Here is a 26261-nt window from a genome sequence, read left to right on the forward strand (position 1 = left end):
ATGAATGTCATGTGACCCCTTTTAATCCAATAAGAGAATCTTATTCTCAACCGATATGAAATAACGTATAATATTTGCACATATTCATTTATACTGTAAATAAGAAAATATGCTTTTCGAATGACTTTTGTATTCACAAATTTCTATTTAAAGTGTCTTCTAATCCTTTATATTACAGGGGACCAGTGCTACCTCCTGCTAAGTATTCTCATTTTTGAAATGAATTCAGGTGTCAGGAAATGAATTAAGAAGAACTATTTAGGAATTGAGAAACGCCATGTTTACAGTATCAGTTTTATTCACCTGTTTAACATGTTTAATGCAGTTTATCCCATATGGCAGTGGATGTGGTACTGTCACTCACATGTTAATCAGTAAGTCAAAATAAATACCTCTAAAATTTCTAAATTACTACTAGTAATTAGGGCCCCGCCTTTAGGCGGGTCGCCCTATAGTGATCAGTCTGTCCGTCCGTCCACTCCATATCTAGAGAACCATTATGATTTCATACTTTATACTTTACATGTTTATTAACCACCACCAGAGGGCGTGTCATGATGTATGTACAACTTCCTAGGTCAAAGTAAAAAAACTTTGGTTTAGGCGGGTCGCCCTATAGTGATCAGTCCGTCCGTCCGTCCGTCCGTCCGTCCGTAACACTTTAACTTTGTGTCCGCTCCATATCTAGAGAACCATTATGATTTCATACTTTATACTTTACATGTTTATTAACCACCACCAGAGGGCGTGTCATGATGTATGTTCAACTTCCTAGGTCAATGGTCAAGGTAAAAAAACTTTGGTTTCAGTTGACAACCCTGTGTCCTGTGGTGAAGATCGTGTCCGCTCTATATCTTGAGAACCGTTATGATTTCAAAGTTTATACTTGACATGTATATGAACCAACACCAGAGGGTGTGTCATAATTTATGAACAACTGCCTAGGGCAAAGTTCAAGGTCAAAAACTTTGGTTTCAGTTGACAACCCCATGTCCTATGGTAAAGATTGTGTCCGCTCTATATCTTGAGAACTGTTATCATTTCAAAGTTTATACTTGACATGTATATAAACCAACACCAAAGGGTGTGTCATAATTTATGTGCAACTTCCTAGGTCAAAGGTCAAAAACTTTGGTTTCAGTTGACAAACCCATGTCCTATGGTAAAGATACAATTTTTTAATGCACATTATTCACAGCGGGGCCCACAGAGATGGCTCCCATCTCAATGATATCTAGTAAGTAATCAGTAGGTCAAGTCAAAATGAATAGCTCTTACCAGTAATTAATAATCAGATTAATTGATAAAATAGAGTATGGGAATGGGAAATATGTCAAGGAAACAGCAACCTGACCCAAAAGCAGACAACAGCTTAGGCCACCAATGGTTCTTCTACGCAGTGAGAAAAACCCTCACCTGTGTGTGGTCCTCGGCTGGCCCCTAAATAAAAGTGTGTACTAGTTCATTGAAAATGGATGCACACAAAACTCCAAAACATATAAATGAACTAAAATTAATAAACATACAAGACTTACAAAGGCCATACTCTGCCAGAGGCTCCTGACTTAGGGACAGGCACAAAAATGTGGCTTGGTTAAAAATGTTTTGTGAGTTCTCAACCCCCTTTTTACCTCCAGCCAATGAAGAATTAGAAACTCATAGTGATACGCACAATAAAACTCAGTATCAAAGAAGTCAGAGTCCGATGTCAGAAAAGGTAAAAAAAGGAACTGAGTAAAATGACAATGATACACAAATTAAAACAGGACTACTAGCAGTTACTGACATGCCAACTCCAGACATCAACTAAACTGATTGAAAGATTATGTCTTCATTATATGAAAATCAAGTACAATCCCTCAAGTAGCATCAAAAAGAAGAAATATATAAGAAGACCATAACCTGTATCATGCTATACTGTATTACAATCTGGGAAATGAAAGGATACAGCTGTTGTACACGAGACAATTATACCTCTGTTAATGGGTTACTTAAAATTGAACAAAAAGAGTAAAACACAAACATCTTTTAAAGTGAAGAGGGTTGTAAGCGTTCAGGTCTGGGACAAAATGTTGCTTAATGGTTCTGTGCTGTCAGAGTTTGTTCTTGTTGAATATATAAGCCATACTATGATACATGCTCCTTGGGAGCCTCTAGTTAATTTCTATATTCTATTAAAATTGAAGTTGTGTTATTATTTATAGGTGGGAGAGCAAGAGAATTTTATGATGCCAATGATAAATATAATGATTATAGGCAGGTAAGCAAGAAATATAATAATTATACTTGTTATAGGCAGGTAAGAACACTTCATTGTTTATACATCATGTACATTGGGGAAAAATAGTAAACTGGAAGAAATGCAACACTAGAAAATGAATCAATCTTTGTTTCCCATCTTTATAGCATAAATGCCTGAATAAGTGATTTGTTAAAACACTCATGTGACTAAAACATACTTTAAAAGAAAAAAAGGAAAATTAAACCAGAAGTGAGTCTTTTTATGTTGTGATGTTACACTATTGTTTCAGATAAGGGTGAAAGTTGATACCTATTAAAATGTTTAAACCTGCTGCATTTGTTTGCACCTGTCCCATAAGTCTGACAGGAATCTGATGTTTAGTAGTTGTAGTTTGTTTTTGTGGTTCTTGTTTTTTACACAGATTAAACCGTTGATTTTTCTGTTTGAATGGTTTTACACTGGTTTTCCTGTTTGAATGCTTTTACACTGGTTTTCCTGTTTGAATGCTTTTACACTGGTTTTCCTGTTTGAATGCTTTTACACTGGTTTTCCTGTTTGAATGGTTTAACACTGGTTTGCCTGTATGAATGGTTTTACACTAGTTATTTTTGGGGCCCTTTATAGCTTGCTGTTTGGTGTGAGCCAAGGCTCTGAGTTGAAGACTGTATTTTGATCTATAATGGTTTACTTTTACAAATTGTGACTTGGATGGAGAGTTGTCTTATTAGCACACATACCACATCTTCTTATCTCTATTTTAAGCAATAGTGTAATTAATGCAGACATTCTGATTAATTTATTTTTCAGTTATTTGACAAACAAAGGGATAGATAGTGTAATTAATATAGACATTTTTCTTTTCTTCAGTTGTTGGACAAACATAGAGATGCATTACAAGCAGGAAGTGGCTACCCAGATTCTTTTTATGGTCCTGCTTGTTTTGGAGGTATGTATGTTACTGGAATATGTCCCACTTGCTTTGGGGGTATGTAGTTTACAGGAATGAGTTCCACTTGTTTCGATGGTACGTATGTTACAAGTATGCATCCCAATTAATTTTGGGGGTACATATTTTACCAGAATTGGTCCAAATTGTTTCGGTGGTATGTATGATACCAGAATATGTCCCACTTGTTTCGGTGGTATGTAAGTTACTGATATTGAAGAAATTAGCAGTAAGCATTAATGATTTCTTTTACTCTTTTTATGAACATTTATTATATACTTTTTAAATTTGAAAAGAATTCTTTGATTGATCAGAATAAAAGACAATTGTGGCTATGTAATTGTTTAAGATTGCATCTTACATTCATTGCAATGTAAGTTTTGAAAGAGGTTTATTATAAATTATTTTTATTAGGTATTATGTTATTGATTGATTGTAGATGTTTTAACACCACTTTTAAGCACCACTTTTTGGCTATATTCTTAGCAGCCAGTTTTTATTGGTGGAGGAAACCAGAGTACCTGCAGTAAACCACCGACCTTCGATAGGACAATAATTAGCTAATTGGTCATTGTTTTTTCACACCTTTATGATTGATTAAGGTTTTGGTTTCCCTTTGCCCCCTTGCATAAATCTGAAAAGAGTGAATTGCTTATGCTATACATCAGATGTATTTTTTATGATCTATTTTCAACAATATTCTGATTTCAACATACTAAGCTGTTGCTGCTGAAAAAGGCTATGAACATTTTTCCCTTTTCATAAATGCAATAAGCAAATTGTAGAAATAGTTTTGATTTTTTTTGTAGATATATTCCACAATGTGTCAGAAGATACACACTGGACCCCCTTTCTGAATGCATCTGTGAATTACATAAGAAAGACGTATCCACAGCCATGGGACCATGTAAGCTTTCAGTCATTATGTAGCATATTTACCTGACGTTATCAGGATATAGGTATTTAGTCAAATCTTAACATGTACTTGTGATTTGTTTACAAACCGGTATTGATAAAAATAAACAAACAAATGTCGAAATAGTTCAGGACTTAATTAAATCTGTATTTGGGTAAGATGATGCAAGCATACAATTTTTATTGTGTCTTACACTTTAAGAAGTAAATAATCTTTAACTACTTTATTAAAATATTGTGTAAGAACGTTAATTATGAGCTATAAAAGTCAAGTGGCTCGAGCATTTTTCTGAGGAAGTTTTAAAAAATTTCAAAGAAATATTTTTTACAGTGGGTTAGCTTTCATTAGTCTTCACTATCCTATAGATTAACAACTTTTGGTAATATTTATAATTTAGAATCTTCATTGAAGGTGGAGCACGAATGCACAGTTAATTAATTATATTGATGTGCCATTTGTATGCAAGAGACATTCCTTTGTATTTTGTGCCGATTCAAAAAAAAAGTTATACGAGTATTGTCTCCCTTTAACAGGTTCATTATTTTATAATTAAGTATAGGTTTCTGATATAATTTTGAATAATTTCAAAATGTATCAATTCAATATATTTCAGTTTTTGTTATTGGTGTATCAAAAACAGTGATGTACGAATATAATTTCATAAATTTGAAATGTTTAAGATGATTAAATACCAAAGAACCATTCATCATTTTTGAAAAAGACTATAAATGAATATCGAAGTAATTATCCCTCCTTCATGATAGATTGATTGGGAAATTAACCAGAGTTATCTAATATTTATTGAAACATTTTTTTGGGGTATTTGATGTAGAAAAAATGATCTATTATGTTTGAATATTTTTTTTGGTATTTAGTTATATGTAAGGGAAAATATACCTTTTTCAACTTTTTGCAGGGATATAGTGCAAAGTTGAATTATGGAATTAATTTGTTTATAATTCTGTATTTTTTTTTCTTCTTCAGGAAACAGAGAAATTGGTTGTATTTTTGTTTGGAATTGTATCTCATCAGACAGCGGATATTTTATGGCATAGTCTTGGTATATCACAGGGATTTCTAACCACAATGGGAGATGTAGGTACATTTATGTTAACAGGAGTGCAATCCCATAAAAATAGTTCCAGAAACTTGAGTTGATAATAATTGCATACTTTCATGGGAGGGAAAAAGACTTTGGTTTTCTAGTTATTCATGTTTAAATGTTTTAATTTCTCCCATTTTTTAGGGCCCATGCAACAAAGATGTTGGGGCCATATTGTTTTACCCTTGTCCATCATTTCATCATTCTGTCATGCCAAAACAAACTATTATACACATTTCATTTAAACGCCATCAGATATTGGGCTGATTTTTGGTATGTGAGAGTTATTCAAGTCTTTCAGACACATTTAGTTTTAATGTTAATTTTTGTATTTCATCTTACATGTACATATTTTCGATCTTGCATAATAATTTTTAGTTCACCAGGCCCTAAGGGTCTGATGTGAGCTTATTCTATCACATGACCTCCAACTTTATCAGGTTGCTGCCACTATATTGGTGATTTTAAGGAAATTTTTCAGTTTTTGGCTATTATTTTGAATATTATTGAAGATAAAGACAAACTGTAAACAGCAAAAAAAAAAAAAATGTTCAGAAATGTAAGTTCTACAAAAAAGTTTAATATGACTCAAATTGTCAATTAACCCCTTAATGAGTTATTGCCCTTTTTTTCACAATTTGTTCATCTAATTTGCTTGCCTTACTTTGAAAAAACGATGAATCATTGGGCTGAACGAGAGTATCAAGCATAAATTGTGTATCTTATTTCCGTGTATGTCTATGGCTATAATGGAATATATAGGGGTAACATGTATTATTTTGATTTTGAAGAAAATATGACAGATACAAAGAACGTTTAAAAACCATTATTAGCCACTCATTAATATATATTGAAAGTTTGCAGATGCTTCTCTCTTCGTTGCTAATTATAATTCTCTTATATATAGATGAGCAAAGTTGTCTCTAGGCATTTTACTGGATGCAGGCTTCTGACTACTGTTTAGATTCATAGACTACCTAATTGTGAACATGTTTGGTTGCAAGTTTGTGAAATATCATTTGCACAATTTTATGAAACAAAGATAGAGAAACAATTGTAAGGTTTAAAAACAATCTAGCATTTGTTTTCTAGATTCCAACATTTTAATATTTCCCTTTTATATTTATAGTGTAGAAATATTCAGGCATAAATGACCCCCCTCCAAAAAAAAAGAAGAAGAGTTTTATTTATATGTATTCAGTTATTGTCAGGAATAAATTAGATAAAGAAATATTATTTGTCAAAGTATATAAAGAGACTTTAGATAAATGTTCTATGTTGAAATTGTTGTTATGTACATTCAATGGAATAAGAAAAATATTAAATTGATTTAAATTATCTCTTTTTTTCAGATAAATTTCCATGGAGATTACACGTCTGCTCACCATTTTGGCGACCTTGGTAACACATTTTTACTTTCATTTTATTTTTTCAAAAAAATTGATTTTAGAAACATTTAGATAAAATGAGTAAATTTTCTTCTAAACTTTAATTTATGTGAATGTTTTTAGTTTTAAACTTTGTATAATGTAAATATATTAAACAAATTAAATTGTTAATAATTTTTTGCAGATGGTCGTCAATAAACACAGGTTATCTTTCTTCAAAATAAATTTATTCCGTTATTGACATTTCATACTGTCGGACTGTTTAAAATCAAGATTTTTTTAAGGACCTTTTGTTATTACATCAATGCTTATGAAGTTATGAAGCTGATTAAAAATATTTACAATTATTATAAACCTATCTAAGGCTTTATGACTATTATATGAATATTTAATTCTTACAGGTGGTGAATTTGTGAGTCTTATAGACTTAGATGCTGATTTAGTTGTTGACCTTAAGCAGAAATGGTAAGTAGCATATCTTACATAGTTTTAAAAAAAAACTTAATTTTTAATTATAATTACTGAAGATATCTTAGAATGTTTCAATAGGTTTAAAGACCAAATTTTAATTTGTTACATTATTGTTTTCCTCATTTTGATCAGTTATCTTTGAAAATTAATGATACTTTTAATTGTTAATCTAGTACAAATTAGGTTCATATTTATGTCACTTGAACACATCATCCTAAAATACATGTAATGTTTGCCACTGGATGTTAAACACCAATGCATCATCGTTATTACTTCATGGTGTTTTATTTTGATGACTTCAGTTTACATATCTTATTTGTCTACAAACATAAATACACATATTAAACCATATTGTATAAGCATGTAGGATAAAATTTATGTGATGATTAAAAATAGAAAGACGTTTATTTTATACTCTCCGCTTATATTTACAGGTACATACCATCAAAAGATCTATTCAATATTTATAGAGAATTTTATGGAACAACAAAGATAACTCTGTCAGATATAGAGACTTGTTCATCATGGATTCTACTAGAAGGGTATAAATATCTATATCAACTATATTTTAATTTTCAATATGTTCTAGTCTATTCTATGCGTCTAAAATAATTATAAGTCTATGCATCTAAAAATGTTTGAAACATAATAATCAGTTGTGCAAAATATCTTTATTAGTAGTTTATGTTTCTGTCTATGAATCAGTGTACTTATATTGACAGATAGATTTTAATACTAAGTGAACAATTTAAGTATGTTTTTTTTCTCATTATTGAAGGCCATACAGTGGCCTATAGTTGTTAATTTCTGTGTCATTTGGTCTCTTTTGGAGAGTTGTCTCGTTGTCAATCATACCACATCTTCTTATTTTTAAATTTTCTATTTGTGAACTGTTTTTAAAGTAGATGCATGCATTAATTTGAATGTTGGTACAATTTGTGTACTCACATATCAAATGGAGGGTATCTCATACAAAAACAATTATTTTTTGGGTAAAGACCCTATGGTACTGATTTGATATCTAAGTCTTCCAAGGTTTATCACTACCTTGAATAAATAGTTCAAACAAAAAAGTGCAGTGAAGTGATATTTTTTTAGATCCTATCTAGTCAAATGCCATGTAATTTATTATTGATATGTTAAAATTAGATACAGTCAAGTTTTAATATGATGTGTATTTGAATTACCAAATCTTAATTGAAAATTACATATGTGTTATACAAATAGACCCTGTACTACAAATGTACAATTATAAACAAAGGAAGATAACTCAAACTTATATTTAAAATTCAATGTTTAAATTCACAAAATTGCTAAATGAAAGCAATTATTACAATTCCATGCACACACATTTTGATTCTTGTATCTTTAAATATGTTTTATTGCCAGTAGCTTATATGCTAGAACTTCTAGTCGTGTCAGTATTTTGTATTATCGTGCAAAGAGAGGAATACTTTGGCAGTAAGCTGAGACACTAAGCTGAACTAACTTTGGCTCTCTTATGTATGTACAGTGACAGTGTGTAACAATAGATAGGTAAAACATGTTAGGAATAAATACTACACAAAATATATATTATTGAACTTCCTTTAAATTCTATTACAGTCTACACGTAACAGGGTATAACAGTTGTATGCTATTATAGATTTTATAAATTATATATTTTAGTGTAGGAGAAGCACTTGCCAAATCTGAGGTATGTCATATTTTAAAGCTGTCTATGTAAGAAGAAAATAATATAAAATATAACATTTGTCAAAGGGGTAAGGAATTTTAAGATCATGTTATGATTTTCAAAAATATACAAAAGGATGAGAAAAAAATTACAATAAAATCTTATTTTGATTTTTATGCCCCACCTACCAATGGATTAAGATTTAAATGTCTTATTTATTTATATATATAAATGAATATATGATATACAGTGATACAACGGACACACAGGGATTGTACCTTTATATATACATAATAGGCAAAAGTGTAGTATAAGTTGGTTGCCGCGAGGTTTAATGGTTTATATAAATATCAATGAGTTAAAGGTTAGGATTTTTTCGATTTAGGTTGGAATCCCTGTATTCTCTTTGAAGTCCCTATTCTCTAGTTTTCCTGGTTTTTTTCTTGTTTTGTAAGTTATTGTGGATATTTTGTTTAATGAAAGCGAGTTTGATCGTTTTATTATCGAACCATTGTTGGCTATTCCACATGTTTGAAACGAAAATGATTACATTCTAATTGTTCAATTTTGTTTTAAAAATTAATATAGTAAGATTTCATCTTTTTAACTGCATAATTTTACAACTGTTTATTCACAAATTCACATGCTAGAAAATCGTGATGTGTCTAGAATTAGGCTTCTTTTTGAATTTCGGAAACATGCTTTATATATATACTATATATATGTTTTTTGTAGGGTTGTTGTCCCAGGCTTTGACACATTCCCTATTTCCGTTCTCAATTTTATTTGAATTAGAACGTATATGTCTTATTTTGTAAAAACATAATATTCAGATGCCTGATAAATGAACATCTTTATGGGCAGATGTGTTGTGTTATATTTGTATTGTTTCAACCAATCAATTGTGATATTTAATTTATTGTAATACATCATTTGACACAATAACATGGTTAATTAAACTCACTTACAATACCTTCTAATTAAGAAAAGGCTGTAACACAATAGTTTAAGTTATAGATACAATGGATAACTCTGGTCTCATGGTTTCTTTTTCAAGAATCAATGCTTATCCATTGTACCTATATCACGTACCATATGTTGAGTTGGAAACGAAGTCTTTTGTTTACAGATATATTCAGCTGTTGTTGATAGAAGTCCGTTTCTAGTAGAAGAAATGGAGAATTATTTTGTTGGTGGAGTAAATGATATGGTTGGGTGGACACAGCGAAGTTGGAACAATGTAGTCACAATGCTTAACAAGGGAACTGAGTAATTATCATGGGTTATGTAAAAATAAGTCACCTTTAAGTTTGTATGTTTATGTTTTATGTTTAAATATAAGTCTTTTAAATTGATTTATCAGTTAGGTTGTAATGATGTATTCTAATACAACATTGTTTGTTATGTTCATTTTGATTGAATAATGTCACCAATTTTCATGTCATTTTCATTAAAAAATCGAGATAACAATATTGCATTTTAAGCTCCCACAGCAACATTTGTAGATTTGATAGAAGCAAATATGCTCCGCTAAAGCGTCGCCAGTTAACTTAATTTGCGACCATCAAATCACTAATTGCTTCAGTCTGAGCGAAAAATACAATACAGTTATCTCCTAAATTGACTGATGGGATTTTTTTTCTCATTTAATTTGACGTGGAATTAAATTGTTTATCAAGTCAAGATTTATCTGCCCTGAAATTTTCAGACGAATTGGACAACCGGTTGGTGGGTTGCTTCCCCTGAATTGGTAATTTTTAAGGACATTTTGCCGTTTTTGGTTATTATCTTGAATATTATTGTAGATAGAGATAAACTGTAAACAGCAATACTGTTCAGCAAAGTAAGATCTACAAATAAATTAATGACAAAAATGGTCATTTGACCCCTTAAGGAGCTACAGCCCTTTACAGTCAATTTTTAACAATTTTCATAAATTTGTAAATTTTTGTAAATTTTTAACAAAATATTTTCCTCTGTAACTAATGGGCCAAGTTCATTAAAGATGAAGATAATTGTAAGTAGCAAGAATATTCAGTAAAGTAATATCTACAAACACATCACCATCACCAAAACACATTTTTGTCATTAATCCATCTGTGTCTTTTGTTGAATATGCACATAGACCAAGGTGAGCGACACAGGCTCTTAAGAGCTTCTAGTTAGATAGATACTACACCAGTGTATTATTGGGAAATAAGAGCAAATGTCTTACCTTTACATTCAGATAGATGTTTCTCAATTTGAGATGAAAAAGACAATCAGAATTCAAAGCTGCATGAATTGAATAAATATTTATAGAAAATGAATTCATGTCAATTTCAGTATTTGGTTTCAAAGATTTGAAGTTAATTTTAATTAGGCATAACAATTCATTAACTAATGTTATGATAAAGTTGTTAGACCTTTTATTTATTAAAATATATTTCAGCGTTTGCAACCTACCATACAACCCATTATTTGTAACTTGTAACACAAGTTCAACATTTAAGTATACACATGAAGAGAAAATCAGAAATGGTTATTATGTGAACCGTGGTAAACATGGACTTACACAGGAAGATTTTAACATCACTAAAACAGCCAGAGGGATAAATATTGAGTTAGGACAGAAACTGAAGGTACAAATCATGATAAGAATGTTTAATATGAGTATATAACTAGAAAAAAATCACTATATATCTTCAAATGGTTATTATATTATATTGATTTATAATACAGATGTTTATACATGTACTGATAGTCTAATATGAACACAAGAATTACATCTCATTTTCTTTAAATGTGTTACCATACCAAGGCTATGGGAAAAACTTCTGATACCATTTACCATACCAAGGCTATGGGAAAAACTTCTGATACCATTTACCATACCAAGGCTATGGGAAAAACTTCTGATACCATTTACCATACCAAGGCTATGGGAAAAACTTCTGATACCATTTACCATACCAAGGCTATGGGAAAAACTTCTGATACCATTTACCATACCAAGGCTATGGGAAAAACTTCTGATACCATTTACCATACCAAGGCTATGGGAAAAAACTTCTGATACCATTTACCATACCAAGGCTATGGGAAAAACTTCTGATACCATTTACCATACCAAGGCTATGGGGAAAACTTCTTATACCGTTTACCATACCAAGGCTATGGGGAAAACTTCTTATACCATTTACCATACCAAGGCTATGGGAAATACTTCTGATACCATTTACCATACCAAGGCTATGGGAATTACTTCTGATACCATTTAACATACCAAGGCTAAGGGAAAAACTTCTGATACCATTTACCATACCAAGGCTATGGGAAAAACTTCTGATACCATTTACCATACCAAGGCTATGGGAAAAACTTCTGATACCATTTACCATACCAAGGCTATGGGAAAAACTTCTGATACCATTTACTATACCAAGGCTATGGGAAAAACTTCTGATACCATTTACCATACCAAGGCTATGGGGAAAACTTCTTATACCGTTTACTATACCAAGGCTATTGGGAAAACTTCTTATACCATTTACCATACCAAGGCTATGGGAAATACTTCTGATACCATTTACCATACCAAGGCTATGTGGAAAACTTCTTATACCATTTACCATACCAAGGCTATGGGAAAAACTTCTGATACCATTTTCATTTTTGTATTTAACAGAATGAAATACAGTGGAAATATAAAGAAATCGGCAAACTTAAAAGAAAGTTGTTCAGGGAAAGAAAAATTGAATCAGAAAAAAAGAAATCGAATATACCAACTACAAAATTGATGGTAAATGGATCTTATGCCAGATTTGGATGGTATGTACAGTATTAACTACATGTATTAACAAAGAGATAACAAATGTCATAGGGACAATGCATACTATAAGTCAAAAAGAGACATACAACACTGGGGCAAAAAATAAAAAATAACAGACAACTCAAACAACAGTTTATAAATCTAGGAACAGAAAGCTAAAGACTGAAACTCAACCGTAAACAGGAGTGATAACCTGATCCTGTTCCACATATACGTATATATGTTAAGATTAGATTGTTTGTTGTTTCCAAATATTTGTCTTTTTATACAATATAATTTCATCTTTTTAGCTCACCTGTCCCGAAGGGACAAGTGAGCTTATGCCATCACTTGGCGTCCGTCGTCGTCCGTCGTCTGTCGTCCGTCGTCGTCCGTCGTCGTCCGTCGTCGTCTGTCGTCGTAAACTATTTCAAGAATCTTCTCCTCTGAAACTACTGGGTCAAATACTTTCAAACTTTAACTGAATGTTCCTTAGGGTATCTAATTTATCAATTGTATCCGAAGTTTTGATCTATCAACAAACATGGTCGCCATTGCTAAAAATAGAACATAGTCAAATGCAGTTTTTGGCTTATAACTCAAAAACCAAAGCATTTAGAGCAAATCTGACATGGGGTAATATTGTTTATCAGGTCAAGATCTATCTGCCCTGAAATTTTCAGATGAATCAGACAACCCGTTGTTGGGTTGCTGCCCCTGAATTGGTAATTTTAAGGAAATTTTGCTGTTTTTGGTTATTATCTTGAATATTATTATAGATAGAGATAAACTGTAAACAGGAATAATGTTCAGCAAAGTAAGATTAACAAATAAGTCAACATGACGGAAATGGTCAGTTGACCCCTTTAGGAGTTATTGCCCTTTATAGTCAATTTTTAACCATTTTTCGTAAATCTTAGTAATCTTTTACAAAAATCTTCTCCTCTGAAACTACTGGGCCAAATACTTCCAAACTTTAACTGAATGTTCCTTAGGGTATCTAGTTTGAAAATTGTATCCGAAGTTGTGATCTATCAACAAACATGGTCGCCATTGCTAAAAATAGAACATAGGGGTCAAATGCAGTTTTTGGCTTATAACTCAAAAACCAAAGCATTTAGAGCAAATCTGACGTGGGTAATATTGTTTATCAGGTCAAGATCTATCTGCCCTGAAATTTTCAGATGAATCAGACAACCTGTTGTTGGGTTGCTGCCCCTGAATTGATAATTTTAAGGAAATTTTGCTGTTTTTGGTTATTATCTTGAATATAATTATAGATAGAAAAAAACTGTAAACAGCAATAATGTTCAGCAAAGTAAGATCTTCAATTAACTCAATTGACCAAAATTGTCAATTGACCACTTAAGGAGTTATTGCCCTTTAAAGACTTTTTTCACAATTTGTTCATCATGTTGACTTACTTTAAAAAATCTTCTCCTTTGAAACTGCTGTATCAATTTCAGCCAAACTTAGGCTAAATGAGTTTCAGAGTATCTAGTATAAATTTTATATTTTATTTCCTTGTATGTCAAGAAACATAGCTCCTATGGCTAAAATAGAACATAGGAGAAAATGATTATTTTTTTGGCTTTTGAAGAAAATAGGACGATCCAAAAAACATTTAAATAAATTGAAAAGCCAAAATAATCATTGATGAGAGATTTAACCAAAAGAATTAAGGTGAGCGATTCAGGCTCTTGAGAGCCTCTTGTTTATATGTATCTCTTATTGTTATCATAGTAAAAAAACTTTAAGTACAAGTTTCTTTTGGTTTCAATCATTCATCTTGTTAAGATATCAGATAGACTGAAGTATGATTTGATCAAGTTATTTATTTAATAATAGCTGATTTAAACAGACATGTTAACATGTGATTTATTTATAGGTCGATTTCCTCAGGAGATGTTGACAAAGATGGCTACAACGATGTTGTTATAGGATCTCCTGGTTACAGCCATGTTAACAACTGGCAGACAGGAAGAATATATATTGTTTATGGCAGTGGTAAAGATTAATTTTGTGGACTTTTTCTCTTCTTTTATCTTCAGGGTGTAAAATCTATTACCATCAACCACTTGGCCTCTATCATCCACTTTGCATTATCTGTTGTCAATGGCAACCATTGATTCCTTACAGGGTCAATGCCCTTCTAAGTCTTTTTTTTCACCAAATGTTACGGAGTTGGTCTACTATCTTAAAAAATTGAAGTTAATTTGCTTTAAATTTTTTTTGTTGGTCAAAAGTAATGGTTTTTAAGAGATGGTGAACTTTTTGACTTGATTCTGCCTAGTCATCCCAACCACTCTATCTTGTGATCACATATATTTGTAAAATGGTTATCAGTTAAAATCATTACTTATTAATAACATATTTCATTTGCATATATAGAAAATAAGACATTCCTACACAGCTACTTTTGCATAGGTACTATTTCTGTACTAAAAATCTGTAGTACTGGAAATTTACTTTTAATATTCAGTACTATTTTGTTACTTTTGAATTATTTTAATATTTAGATACCTGTATTTTACAGTACTTAATTTGTACTTGAAATTTAGGTACTACATATTTTTGGTTACCACCGTTACTTTTTCAGCATTTTGAAAGTTTTTCTATTTCAAATCTCTTAAAATTATGATTTTCAAACATGGAATATTGAATTATTTCTGTACCAAAATATTTAGTACAAATCAAGTACTTTAAAATACAAGTACCTAAATATTACAATAATTTTAAAGTAAAGAATAGTACTAAATATTAAAAGTAAATTTCCAGTACTACATATTTTTAGTACAGAAATAGTACCTATGCAAAAGTAGCTGTGTAAGATATTTAGCATTGTTGGAGTTAATATTAATTCATAAACAGAGACATGGTCGACAATTCTTGCACAACAACCAAATAACATAAAAGTCATAGGTATTTCACTTCTTGAGACAATTTTTTGAAACTGAGAAGTTTTAGCTATTCCCTGTAATGTATGATATTTTCTATTTATAGAGTCCAGAACAGATGTGTTTAATACTGAAGCTATCAATTTGGATGCTCATATGCTGGAACAGCTAAATGTCACCTTTATAGAAGGTGCTGACAAGGTTAGTAAGTAATGATTTGAGCTGCTCCTGATAGAAATCGACCTTATGCAAGTTAACATATACTTGTACATGAAAAAGACTTTGATTAATTGTGTGGCATTAAAATATGAAATAAATGATGAATGTTGGTCTATTTAGTAGGGTCATGAAGTTAACCCATATTTTAAACTGTTACATATTAAGACAATGACTGGGTATACAGGTTTTTTTTCAACCTGAAATAAGTTAACAGATGTATTGATATTCATTTGCCACATGTGGAGCAGGATCTGCTTACCCTTCCGGAGCACCTGAGATCACCCCTAGTTTTTTGGTGGGGTTTGTGTTGTTTATTCTTTAGTTTTCTATGTTGTGTCATGTGTGCTGTTGTTTGTTTGTCTTTTTCCATTTTTAGCCATGACTTTGTCAGTTTATTTTAGATTTATAAGTTTGACTGTCCCTCTGGTATCTTTTGTCCCTTTTTTGTCAAAAGGTCAATTTCTATGTGACGCAGCTCATTTGATATGTTATAGTTAATCCAAGAAGAGTGGGTGATCTCAGTTGCTCTATAAGGATGAACAGTTCCTGATAAATTGATAAAAAATATAATTTAAAGAATTATTATTTTTACAGAATTACCAGCATAAGACCCTATCTGGGTCAATTTTGATATTTCAAGCTAAAATTTTGGAACATAGATCATCTTTGTTTTAATAGGTTGTTGAATTTGAGGGAAAGGTGAAACGTTTATATATTCACACAGTGTTTTCCATGTTATAATTGTAGAAACAGTCCAGATTTGGCACCAGTGTAACTGTTTTAGATATTGATTTGGATGGAGTTGATGATATTGTTGTAAGCAGTCCATCTTATTGGAATAACAGTCCTCTAGATTATAATGTAAGTTTTAGCAGAAAGTTCAGAAGTCTTTTCAGTGTGGAGTTTTTAGGTCACATGCCGTGAGACCAAAAAAGTAGTGTGTGTTTATGCCATATGGTAATTTGGCTAATTATTTCAACTTTGAATTATTTTTAATTATGGAATTTGCATAATTTCTTGTGGTTGAAATTGTAAATAAATTCCATTCTTATTTGGTATTATAATGTTTTGAGCGGTTCATAAAACTTTCCATACAATGTTTTTTGTATGGAAAGTTTTGTGCACGGCACAGTGCATTCTATTGAAAATGTACTATCTTATTTGAAATAGAAAGTCTTGTGTGCTGCACAGAACATTAAAATACAGAATAAAAATGGAATTTATTAGATATTTCAAGCACAAGAAATTATGCAAATTCCATAATTAAAAATAATTCCAAGTTGATATAACAGCTTGTTCTAAGTATTATGTTGTCTGTTGTCAATCATATTGTCAAAATGTCTTCTCAGCTGAAACCACTGGCAAATTTTGACCTTAGATTTGGCAATATACCTTTATATTTATGTTGACTTAATCTTTCTTTATTGTTGCCAACATTTCTGAAATTGTAAAATTAGCAATATTCACAACACCCACCATAGAGAGAAAGGAATGTTTACTTTTCATTGACTTTAAATGACAAAGAACAGGAAATCCAGTATTAGTCTGGCTAACTCTTTCCTAACTGTAGACTTTAATCTTAGTTTAATAGGGTTCCCTCTTATTTATGGTTGTCTTTTATACTTATTTTTGCTAGACCTTAATAAAATATTGATACATTATCTCATTTACAGTTAACTTTCTAACTTTCCAGCTACATATTTTTTAATTGTTTTTGGCAGGGCTTGGTATCAGTTTATCTGGGTCAGTTGAACAAGAGAGAGTACAGTAAACCAGATATTGTCATTACTTGCAAGGTAGCGTCACATGTTTTCAGTTATTTAACAGTTATTACATTGAGCTGCTTTTGAATAAAATCTCATACGGTTAATATTCACACTTCTTAAAATATGTTGGTTATTTGAAAAGAAAAAAAAAACAAATTGTTTTAAGTCTTTATTCAACTTTTTTGTTAAAAGAAAGGCAGGAAGGTCTGCAAAATCTGGTGCAGACTTAATAAAAAGAATGATTCCTTTTTCATAGATTCTGGTACTGAGAAATAAAGCTTTAAGATCCTTCAGTGTATGAATAATAAGTAAACATTATTTTTAGGTAAAATATTGTAACCTAGGTTATAGTTTAAACAAAGCTGATGTGAACAATGATGGTTTCCCTGACCTACTTATTGGTTCACCATATTATTCAGCTGGATATGAACAAAGTGGAATTGTTGCTGTACTAATGGCTTCCAAAAACATCAAAGGTGTGGTGTCTTTTATATTACAGGTTATCTTAGTCTGCATGAAAAGGTTTTCGATGTAGGCATTCCTGGATAATTATTTGAATTTTTTACCTGATTTTCGGTCTGTGGCTGTCAACATTTTAAAAAGAAACCTTTGAATGGAATATGTCCAAAATTGACCACAATTATCATTGGTATTTTTTCCAAATTATATAGATTATGTTCTTCTAACAGCAAACATTTCCCCTGTTGCAATAGGTTAAAAGTAGCAGTAACACAGCATTTGTTTCCTCATATCTCAAAAACTAAGGCAATTAAAGCAAAACTAATATAGGGTTTAATGATCAGCCAGATCATGACAACTTATTTTGGGTTATATAAACTTATTGCACCTGAAACGACCAATTACCAAAATCAACAATTAAATTTTTAAAGGAGTAAATGACCTTGAATGTTAAATGCCTCTTTTTGATAGAATTTTCCAGCAGTGTTGTAAAGAATATTCTGGTCTAGTTATCTCTATGAAAATTATTTTGATTGAGGTTTTCTACGAAAATATTTCAAATATGTTGTCAGTAAATTTTGCATTGCAGTTTCTTTTTTCTGATAGCAGGAGCCAAATTACCAAAAAAAGCCTTTTGTATGAGTATATTATAAAATATTATCAGTATAATGTTTAACTAAACTTCAAATTAATTCTGGTAATTATATTACTTTGTAGCCAAAAGTGTCTTTGAATTTGAAAAACTACAGACAAAACTGTTACCAGAAAAGCAGGTATATATTGGTGTCTCCTCAATTAATTAAATGAGGGGAGGCTAGACATAGGCACTACTTTTTCCTAGTGGTGATGTTTTCTCAAGATGTTTGGTTTTCTAATTGGGTCAATTTCAAAATATGTTTATTAAGATACTTAATAGATACTTGGTTAATAGTTGCATCATCAACCTTGCTTCTCAATAACTGTTATAGGTGCAGTATATTAGGCTATGCTCCTATTCTTGCTTCGATTAAATGTTAAATTTTCTTATAAGGTGCAATTTAAAACAAGTACTTATGTTGCACTAATGCCCCCTTAATCATTTTTAGTGACTTTGTTAGTATTAAGCTGTGTCAAATGCTATGCTTTACTCATACGGTTGGAACATATCTACCATAGTCATTTGAATACACCATTTGTTTTGGATTTGTTTTTGTTTGTTAGAATCATCAAAGATATTGTAGAATTCACTACTGTTAATTTAAGAGAATACATTACAAAATAACTAAACATTATTTAGGGACACTTTTTAAAGACTTTAGGATCTTTTCATTGCTTTTTTAATAGATATCTGCTAGATCAGTCAGCTTACTTTATTTATGGCAAATGTTATGCTATGAAAAAGACATTGAACTACCCTGTAAATAAGTTGCTGTGACTTATCTTTGTTTTTTAGCAACCTTATGCCTGGTTTGGACATAGCATCACATCTAAAGGAAATATGGTAATGGTCAGTTCACCCAATTACAGAAAGTGTTTCTTGTAAGTTATAAGACCTGGTTGAAATATTATTATATGGAGAATAAGTTTTTATAAAGAAGAATTAATAAAACATTTTAAAAAGAGTTAAAATGAACACCATAACTAAATACTATTACATAATGTGTTAGTTTTATTGAACGATATACAATGCATTATAGGTGTTGGATATACCTGAATGAGACAGCAACAGATCAACACAAAAATCACACTACATGTATATCTTAGTTTACAGATTTACCTTTAAAGGGATCTGTTCATCAGAATGAAAGAAAAAAAAAGTGAAGCAAATAAATTGAAAGATACAGTATGTTCACAAGATCATACAATTATATTTTAACACCATATATGATAAACAATTTAAGATATTTAAACTGTTCTGATCAATAAGTTTTATTATTCAAAACACCACCAAGTAATGTAGGTTTGTTATATTTTTAATTTTTCCATTTTAGATCAAATTGTTCCTACTCTCAAAATGATATACAAGTAATAGGACAATCTCATATCTTCAGTTTTGACAAGAAACAACCAAATTTAACCCTAACAGGAAGCTCGCTATATCAGTCGACAGGCTACAGCGTAGATATAGGATTTCCTTATGTTAAAGAGAACTTAGTTATTGCCTACAGTATACCTGGCAATGATGTTGATGGTAGATTTAACTATTTTAAGGAGGACATTTATAGGGCAGGCAGTGTTGTATTAGTTAATTACACAAGTAAAGATGGAAATATTTTAGCTCAGTTTGATGGCAACAGGAAATATGCCAGATTTGGACAAGTTGTTAAGGTTGGTAGTCATTATGATTAAAGAGAGAAATAATGTGTGAATTCATAATTATTAGCATGATTAGTAGGATACCAATTTTTGTGAATTCCTTGGGTGTCAGTGTACTACAAATTTAAATGTTCAATGAGGTACAAATTTTTATAGGCTTATATGCAAATTTGGCAACACCAGGAAAAGAATTTTTTTGATGAATTTGTGGAATAAAGGGTTGTCAAAAGCTTTGTATTCTCGTTAAATTTCAGTGCAATTTCCAATTTTCATTAACAAAACAGGTTATTGAGTATAATTTCAATAAATGGAATTTTTCTTCAAATTTTGTTTCATCTTTCATTACTAGTAATCAGTATATATCAACTTATTATAAGAGTAAAGTGTTGGTCATAGTTTTTGTGAAGTAAGCAGTTATGAATACAAAGAAAAAATCTTCAAATAGCTTTGTTTTCATCTTGCTTTTTTTAAATAACTTAAAATTTTAAATTAGGTGTTGATTTTCATGTAAGTTTATTTATCCTAGGTATCTCTTAATTATACCAAAGATGTTTACAATAATACACTGTTTTATTTTTATGCCTCAGTTAGGGCATTATGTTTTTCCGTCTGTGCCTCTGGTTTTTTTTTGGTGCCTACATCTGTCTGTTCTGTTCGTTCATTCATCCGTCTGTCCCGCTTCACGTTAAAATTTTTGCGCAAGGTAGTTTTTGGTGAAGTTGAAGTCAAATCAACTTGAAACTTAGTACAAATGTTCCTTATGATATGATCTTACTAATTTTAATACCAAATTAGAGTATTGACCCAATTTAAATTTCACGGTCCTTTGAAATCATAGTGGCTGTTTCAGGTTAACGTTTTTTGGTCATTGTATGTTTGTATTTGGGAGCACATATACTACCTATTGTATAAACTTATTCAATTATTTTCTGATATTTCTTTTCAGTTTTGTGACTTGAACGGTGATGGTTTTGATGATTTGATAATAAGTGAGCCTAATCGAATAAAAGATAGATCTGAATGGCAGTATATCAGTAAGTTCTCTCATTTATCTTCAAAGATTTTATGACCAGTGAAGAAAATGAATTCTATGAAACAATAGAGTAAGGACAAATAAGACCATTGTCAAATGTAAAATACAATCAATAGTACTGGTACATTTAAGACTTAAGAGCAACTTAAACCCTAACGGAAAAAAAAGGTGTGAATTCATATGCTTCATAGGGGTAACAAACTCATGGAACATTAGTGGCACTGGATATATTCTTCATGACTGATAAAACAACATGGTTAAGGCCTTTTTGAGAACAAATCATGAACAAGGAAATGGCAGAATTGTTGCTAGTACAGATAAAGTGCCATCTAAGTGTTGCTGGCATATATTAAGGCTGTAATAAGATGACTTCAACATCACAATTGAAACTCTTGTCTTTACACTTGGTCATCAAGAGTAAATAATTGTTTCAATAAGAGTCTTGTTGACCCTTTAACCCAGAAACTTAAGTTATGACATTTGTTTTAGAAAATGGAAGAATTTATGTGTTTTATGGAGGTAGCCAGATGCCGTCAGGAAAAGCCACATTTTCCACAGCATGTGACCTAGAACAGCCATGCCCATCAAATGTGGTAAGAACACTTATTTGATATTATACAATTACTGTCTTTTGATGAGGTAAATATGCGTTTTTATTGACTTTTGAAAAAATGATATTCACTGAGGCCGACGGCCGAAGTGAATATCAGTTTTTCAAAAGTAAATTAAACCCCATATTTACCGAAACAAAAGACAGTAATTGTTTTATTCCATATTCCGAGAGAAGAAAATGTATTTAATGACAAACATATATATATATATATATATACCAAAACAAATTTTACATGAAACATTTTAACATAACGTTGCGTGTAAAAGCGTGTGACGTTTAGCGCGGTGAATAACACTTTCTCAGGTGAATATGCTTTTTTATTCATAATCCAGTTCATATAAGAGAAATCTACTAAAATAATACCAATATGAAATAATATGTGTTATTTGTTTATGATAGATGTTTATACAATATGTAAATTTCTACTCGAAAGTTTAAGTTAGCATATTAAAGTGGATTGACATCACAAAAAAAATTCTGAAGATCTGTGGTAGGTAAAGTTATGGACTGTGTTTTGTCCAAATACCTTAGTTAAGAGTTTATTATAATCCATGCAGACGATATTAACTTTCATAGTATTCAATGGAATAACAACTTTATATGATCAACTGACACAAATATTCTTTTAACAATAGAATTAAATGCAAATATACAGGTGTATCAAACTAAATAATATAATGTGCTTGACATATAAAGGTGTTTTGTTTCATTTCAGGAATTTGTTCATTAACAATATTTTCAAATTTTAGATTACATGTATGTATTTTATTTATTATTATGTAAATGTATGTATTTTTTTCAAGATTACATGTATGTATTTTTCTCAAGATTAATTGTATGTATTTTTCTCAAGATTAATTGTATGTATTTTTCTCAAGATTACATTTATGTATTTTTCACAAGATTACATGTATGTATTTTTCTCAAGATTACATGTATGTATTTTTCTTCAGATTACATGTATGTATTTTCTTTATGACTACATGTATGTATTTTTCTCAAGATTACATGTATGTATTTTTCTCAAGATTACATTTATGTATTTTTCACAAGATTACATGTATGTATTTTTCTCAAGATTACATGTATGTATTTTTCTCAAGATTACATGTATGTATTTTTCTCAAGATTACATGTATGTATTTTTCTTCAGATTACATGTATGTATTTTCTTTATGAATACATGTATGTATTTTTCTCAAGATTACATGTATGTATTTTTCTTCAGATTACATGTATGTATTTTCTTTATGATTACATGTATGTATTTTTCTTCAGCTTACATGTATGTATTTTAGGTTTGATAAGATGTATGCATTTTATTTATTTTAGGCAAACTTTACATCAGACTCTTTAAATGAGCAAAGTAATAATGGAAATTTTGTTTATAATGTTTCTGACAAACATGGGGTAAGTATTGTTTAGGATGTTTCTATTACATCTGTCAGTATAAATTATCAGGTTTTCTACACATTGATATTGTAAAATATCAGCTACTAGCCACAATGTGAACCATTTGTGTCGTGGCGGCTGATATTTTGACAATATCTATACCAAGAAAACCTGATTATCATTTTATCATTCTTTTACTGGTTGTTTTTACCTCCCTAAAACAGTTTTAAAATTGATGAAAGAAACATCTCAACCCACATTTTGACGTCAATGATAATGCCTGCTCTCGTCTCAAAGCCGTGATATGAATATTAATTATAAGGAGCGACTGAACAGGATGATATTGGCGTAGGGAGGCAGATAATATTAATTATATATCATATTGACAATTTTTGGACATTTATAGTAATGGTAAAATCTTGGCTGAGTGGGTAAGGAAAAAGAAATTACCTGTTTTGTAATCAATTCCTTTTGCACTTCTCAACCCAAGGATTTCAAACTTATTAGAATGCTTGTATTTATATTGAAAGTTTCCACCTCTATCTACAGATTTTTTGTAGATTTCCAGATAGTCTTACTTGATCTATCGTTTTGGGTAAAAGATTGCATGGTACTGACTTGGTAATTAAATTTTCCAAGGTTTACCACTACCATTGATTAATTATTCAAACAAAATAGTTAAGTGAAGTGATCATTCTTTAAATCCTATCTAGTCAAGTTTCATGCAATTTATTAATTATATTTTAGACTTAGATATTCAAGTTACAATATGATTTGTATTTGAATTACCATACATGTCAAAAAAACTTTTATAAAATAGGTTTAACTATAAATGTACAATCATGAACAAAGGAAGATAACTCAAACTCTAACTTATAATTCTCCAGGTTAATTTAAATTCCATGTTTTATTTTTAATTCACCAAATTGTAAATGAAAGCAATCTTTACATTTTCAGTGCTCTCAAACATTTTGATTTAAAAAATATATAAACATGATATTTTACTTCTAGAAGCATAAATCAATTTAAATATCTTATATACATAGCATAAATTATTTACTTCAGTTAAATGTATTATGATTTATCTCTAAGCTTTATTTAATGGATGTAACTGTATCCCTGTACTATTGGTTTGTATTTTTATCTTCCAGACATACTTATATTCATCTGATGTAGCTTCTGATGCAGGATTTTATCATCATGGAGCAGGAAGGAGATCTGGTGTGGTTTGGAGATATTATTTCAAACATTAATTGTATAGCAGTTTTCCAAGGATGAAGATGACATAACACCCCTCATCATCAGAGTTAACACAAATATGTAATATATGTCTCCTCTGATTTGATGATTGATTTACATTGACATTACTGCTGTTAGATGCTGCAAAACTTTTCTCTTAATAGAAACATCATAGCTCTCTGTGATAGATTTGTACTACGAACTCAGTTCAATATTTGTACTTGAAACATCAAGTCCAGTATTCTGATTGGCTGAGTAAGATAATTGTACTCAAAATGATAATAACTGCAAAGCTTGGACACAAATTTAACTCTTTCTTAGAATCAAGCCTATCTGTTCTACATCATGGGTTTGTAATGGACAATGAAACAAATTCTTCATCAGTTGAGATTTTTTCTGGTAAAACAAGAGATACTCAGGACTTCTCTCACAAGAGTTGTCTTTCCATGAGATTTATTTTATAGTTTACTTGGTATTCTTAGGAAACCAGGGGCGGATCCAGCCATTTAAAAAGGGGTGGGTTCCAACTATATGTCCCCATTCAAATGCATTGATCGTCCCCAAAAAAAAAGGGGGGGGGGGGGTTCCAACCCCTTGAACCCTCCCCCTGGATCCGCCACTGGAAACATAATCATGCAGCTCAGTATATAGGCATATGTAGTGATAAATGGATATATTTTTTTACTTACATTCCTGTATTTGACCAGAATTTCAAGCTTTTTCATTTTGAGAAAGCAAATTGTACCTTACTGTGTAATGTTATTTGCATAATTTAGAATATATAATATTCAAGGCATATTCTCCACTAATATAAACTGTCCATCATGATTCAGCAAGGTGTGCTGAAGTGGCATTTAACACCAATAATCAATCAATCATGCTGTGTATGTGGAAACATGACAATTTGTTGAGGAGGTATATAAGCAATATCATTGTAGATTTAAATGCCTTATGCATGTATATGTTTGACATTTTTAGTTTCTACTATTTATATGAAGACTTTTCTACTGTTTTTTTTAATCTATTTATTTGTTAATACCAATAAAAAAAAATATTCTTCAAATTGTTTGCAAAATAAGGGGGGAGTGGTCAAAATGCAACAGCATTGTGTATTGCTCAAAAGCAAAATTGAATATGAATTCAGATCATATAACCAATTCTAAGTTCTTTGACTACAGTTATTCTGTGTCAGAAACCTATTATGTGCCAAATATTAAATTACAATTCAAATTCAGACCTGTATCAAGCACAAATATTGTGTCCATTTTTACCCCAACCTCTGTGGTCTTTATCCAGCTGTCCCCAGCGAAGCAATTTATTCATAACTAATGATAAAATATATGGAAATCATAAAAAAAAAAATTACAGATAAAAATTTAAAATTGATGCAGAAAATTCATAGATGATTATATAGTTCCAATCAGTATTAGATGTTGTGTTAAAAAAGGGAAGCCCCAAACTGCCAACATCACATATCACACACTAATTTATATTGCTGTTTGGAATAAATCATTGAAACAACATTGTATTTTATTCTCCAGTGCCAGGCCTAGAAAGAATAAATCTCTGTGAAGATAGACACACCCATAGAAGGTATAACATAGACCAGCAAAGAGTGAGCTAGAATTTTCCAGGTCCCAGTAAGAATCCCCAAAAATGCATCAAGGAAAGAAAGGTTCCCATGTGCAAGATGTCCACCCTCTTTTGAAGATATTTAGTTTACAACTTTTGGAGAGAGGGGAGACAACTCAATAGATCAGCGCCCCCTCTCTCCTTTTCCTGCATATTATGGCATAACATTGTGACAATAACCTCCTC

The 26261-nt window shown here is 30.8% G+C and overlaps 1 protein-coding gene across 1 annotated transcript; it reads left to right on the plus strand.

Annotated features, from left to right (window-relative positions):
- Positions 1–174: 174 nt before the first annotated feature.
- LOC139506722 (phosphatidylinositol-glycan-specific phospholipase D-like) lies at positions 175–24766 on the plus strand. The gene is made up of 24 exons (XM_071295521.1): positions 175–374; positions 2205–2260; positions 3110–3188; positions 3998–4095; positions 5089–5199; positions 6559–6607; positions 6996–7059; positions 7500–7607; positions 8734–8761; positions 9870–10009; positions 11172–11361; positions 12408–12550; positions 14419–14537; positions 15534–15628; positions 16394–16507; positions 17368–17442; positions 17738–17888; positions 18589–18644; positions 19304–19389; positions 19842–20178; positions 21113–21200; positions 21689–21792; positions 23145–23222; positions 24356–24766. The coding sequence occupies exons 1-24, from the start codon at positions 278–280 to the stop codon at positions 24455–24457; spliced, it is 2568 nt and encodes an 855-aa protein (XP_071151622.1). The 5' UTR covers positions 175–277; the 3' UTR covers positions 24458–24766.
- Positions 24767–26261: the final 1495 nt, after the last annotated feature.

The sequence above is a fragment of the Mytilus edulis genome, chromosome 1 (genome assembly GCF_963676685.1).
Source record: "Mytilus edulis chromosome 1, xbMytEdul2.2, whole genome shotgun sequence".
Lineage (NCBI taxonomy): Eukaryota > Metazoa > Mollusca > Bivalvia > Mytilida > Mytilidae > Mytilus > Mytilus edulis.